Raw genomic sequence first — 3441 nt, 5'->3', positions numbered from 1 at the left:
GCCCGCCTGCCTGCCGGGCCCGAGGTCGCCATGTCCAGCACTGCCCATCCCCCGCTCCCCCCACACACACCCCCAGACACACCTGCCTGGGGGCCTTGGACCAGGCCTGGGTTTCTTCCCCCTCCACCTGGGGCCCGAGCCGGGAAAACGGAGGAAAGAAACTCTTTTCCAAACTTGCCTCCGCTCTGACTTGGCCCCCCAAAACGTCCAAGCGAAAGTGAGCAGAGAACGTGGAGGAGCAGGAGGAACAGGGGAGGGTAGTGGTCCCCGCGCCAGCCTGCGCCGCGCCGGCCAGGCCAGCATGCCATGGAGCCACGGGCCTCCAGCCGGCCAGGCCAGGACCGCCGTGGGGAGGGAGGGAGGGAGGGAGGAAGCCATGGAGCCCTGCAGCCCTGCAGCCCTGCAGCCTGGTGCCAGCCCTGAGCCTGAGCCGGGAGGGGCGGCCGCCTGCTGGCCCTTCCTCTGGCACCCCCTCCCGCCCTCTGCCAGCAGGGCCCTCTCAGCCTCCCTGGCACGGAGCGGAGCGGAGGGGGCTGGCTCCAGCCCCTGCCCCCAGCCATTGTTTCTCTTCTCAACACCCCCAAGTTCAAGTTCATCTGGGTGTTACATCATGTCTGGTTGCTCCTGGAAACCAGACGGGTCAGACGTGACTCTGGGGGAAGGGGGTGGGAAGCTGGAGGGGGTTGAAGTTTAAGTAGGTACATTAACTCCTCTGGTATCAGGTTATATTCCTTAAATATTTTCAAATAAGTTTTTTTTTTTTTTTTTTTTTTTTAGGGAAGGAAAGGAAAAGGGAAACACACACACACACACAACCTCAAACCACACACACAAAACTTCCATCCAGGAACTTTCCCTGGCTCTGGGCCTCAGAGCTGCGGCGGAGCAGGCGCTGAGAGGTGGCCCTGGCGGCTCTGGGCAGAGGTGGCCTTCCCGGGGCTGAGGAAGCCTCCGCGGAGGGGTTTTGGTAGGACGTGCAGGAGTGAGGTAGCTGCGTGTTCTGTTCGGAAACGCCGTGCTGTAAAAGCTGCCTCTGCTCCGCTCCTGGGGAGGGTCCTCCTGGGGCCCCTGTGGGCTCTGGGCTGTGCCGGCTATTCTCGGCCTCTCTGGGGACAGGAAAGCGGGGGCTCCGTGTGTGCATGTATGCACACATACATGCACGTGTGAGGCCGGTCCAGGGGCCTCCTGCTGTGACAGGGGCTGTCCCGTGAGACCTGGGAGGGAGCAGTCCGTAGGCACGGGAACAGGACTGGGAGGCTCCGGCAGCTTGGCCATCCCTCTACCAGGACTCGCTGGGGACTGGGGTGGCTCCAGGGTGGCAGCGGGCGCTGCCCTGCTCTCGGTGCCAGAGTCTCGGGCACACAGCCCAGTAGGCCCGTCCTGGCCTCCTCAGGCCTGGCCCAGCCCACCCAAAGCCAAGGAGAGGGGCGGGCTGGGGGCAAGGACGTGCAGCCAGAGGAGCAGGAGGAGCCACTGAGGTGGACGCCCTCCTCCTAACGGGCCTCAGGCTTCCTTCTTTGCCTCCACCAGGCCTGGCCCAGAGCACCTCCGCCTCCGGCCTTGGGTCCTTGGCTAGCTTCCCTGGGGGGGGCCGACGGAGCTAATTATCCAATTAGCTGATTAGCCAGGGAGCCTGGGGGCTGCCTGGGGCAGCAGGCTCAGCTGGGCGTGCAAAGCCGGGCTCTCCCGCACACCAGCCGGGCACCAGGCCGGGCACCAGGCCGGGCGGCTCTCCTACCTGAGACTGCTGTGGGATGTTCAGAAAGTTGCCGTCCCGGGGTCCGATGCTGACAAACCGGTTGGCAGAGGAGGCGCCTGTCGTTGCGAATGCTGTGGGGAGCAGGAGAGATGGAGACGCCGGTCAGGCCGCGGGGCCCACCCGGGTGCCGCCCTTCGGGGCTGCTGGGAGAGGGAGAGACCCGGGTAGCTGGGGCTGCCCGGGTGCAGGCTGGCGCTGGAAGACGGGCCGGAGGAGTGGCTGTGCCGGAGCTGAGCTCCAAGCCTGCCCCACGTCCGAGGGGCCCCTCGTCCTCGTGCCGACCAGCAGCGTGCACTGCACACCCCGCAGCCTGAGCCTCCGCCAGGCCTGCTCCACCACGGCCCGGGTGTGGGTGGGGCCTGCAGGCTGCGCCTCAGGTTCCCTCGGACCCAGTCTGGCCCTAATGAGGCACCGGGCAGGGCTGGGGACAGCCTGGTCCCCGTGCGCCCTCGGCGGGCACCCTCGCGCTCCCACTGCCCCGTCGGGACTCGGGTGGGTGGGAGCCTGGGCAGCCGGGCCCCACCCTGATGGGCCAGGCCTCCACTCCGACCTCGGCAGCCCAGCTGGGGGTGCCCCACCAACCTCCCTGGGCAGTCCTGAGGACCGGGCAGGTAGCCAGGGGCACTCACTGGGGCCACTGGAGGGCTGGCCAGGCAGAGCAGGGCAGGGCCAGAGAGGGACTGAGGAGCCGGCTGCTCCATGGGCCCAGGGGCGGCGAGGCTCAGGCCCGGGCATCCTCCTCCTCTCACAGATGTGCCAGGGCCAGTGGGCCCGCAGGGGAGGAGAAGGAGGCCGGAGGGCCCGGCAGAGGCCCAGGGCTTGGACGCCTGGGGGCGGTCATCCTGGGGCCCGAGGGGACACTTGGACCAAACACCCGTGAGCTGCCCTTGGGCTGTCCAGCTGGAGCCCACAGGAGGGGACAGGCCCTGCACCCCCAGGAGGGAAGATGCCCTGGAAGGTTCCAGACGTGTCACAGGTTGCCTGGGAGGCCCGCCCCCCGCCCGGTACCCAGCACTGCCCTCCGGAAGCGCCCCTCCCTGGCAGCTCCCCACTCCAATGACCGTGACTTCGTGTCTCATGGCGGATGCAGATGGGAGGATGGCATGGAGAGGGTGGGGCGGGGAAGGACGCAAACCATGAGAAAGGACGGGAGACGGAGAGCAGCGGTGAGGGGGGCCGCGCCCCGCCCGCCTCCGCTGAGCCCCCAGACAACGCCCCCAGACAGCGCGCCCCCGACGCCCCTGCCCCACCCTTAGCCTCTCCTGTCCTTCACGCCGGGTCTATCTGGGGCATCTCGACTCAAGAGTTTTCTCCTCTTCCCTTAGTCCAAATGTGTCATTGGTTTAAAAGAAAAAAATAAATAAAAAAGAAAGAAAGAAAGAGAGAGAGAGAGAGAGATGAAGTAAGCCGAGGCCCAGAGCCCTCCCTTCTCCCTGGAACATCCAACCTGGGAAAGGAATTGGGGGCAAGGGAGGGGAGAGGGATGGGAAGGGGGAAAAAAAAGAGGAACAACGAGAAACCAAATGTGAGACTGAAGGGAGGGTCAGGGCAGGCCTGCTGCATCTTGGGGCCCGAGGGAGGGCCGGGAATGGAGGAGGTGAGGGACAAGGCAAAAAAAGGGATGGTGGTGGCGTCGCCTTGTGGTCACATTCAATTTTCTTGGTGTGTGTGTCGGGGGGGGG

General features: G+C 65.8%; 1 protein-coding gene across 1 annotated transcript in view; it reads right to left on the bottom strand.

The window, feature by feature from the left end:
* Window positions 1–3441, bottom strand: part of NFIX (nuclear factor I X) — a gene marked incomplete in the record, with an annotated part of 69602 nt that overhangs the window by 4480 nt on the left and 61681 nt on the right. The window contains 1 exon segment of the mRNA XM_014592630.2: window positions 1739–1830. Coding sequence (XP_014448116.2) covers window positions 1759–1830 — 72 coding nt within the window.

Source organism: Tupaia chinensis, unplaced genomic scaffold (genome assembly GCF_000334495.1).
Source record: "Tupaia chinensis unplaced genomic scaffold, TupChi_1.0 Scaffold138060_1, whole genome shotgun sequence".
Lineage (NCBI taxonomy): Eukaryota > Metazoa > Chordata > Mammalia > Scandentia > Tupaiidae > Tupaia > Tupaia belangeri.
This window is presented reverse-complemented; position numbering and strand designations above follow the sequence as displayed.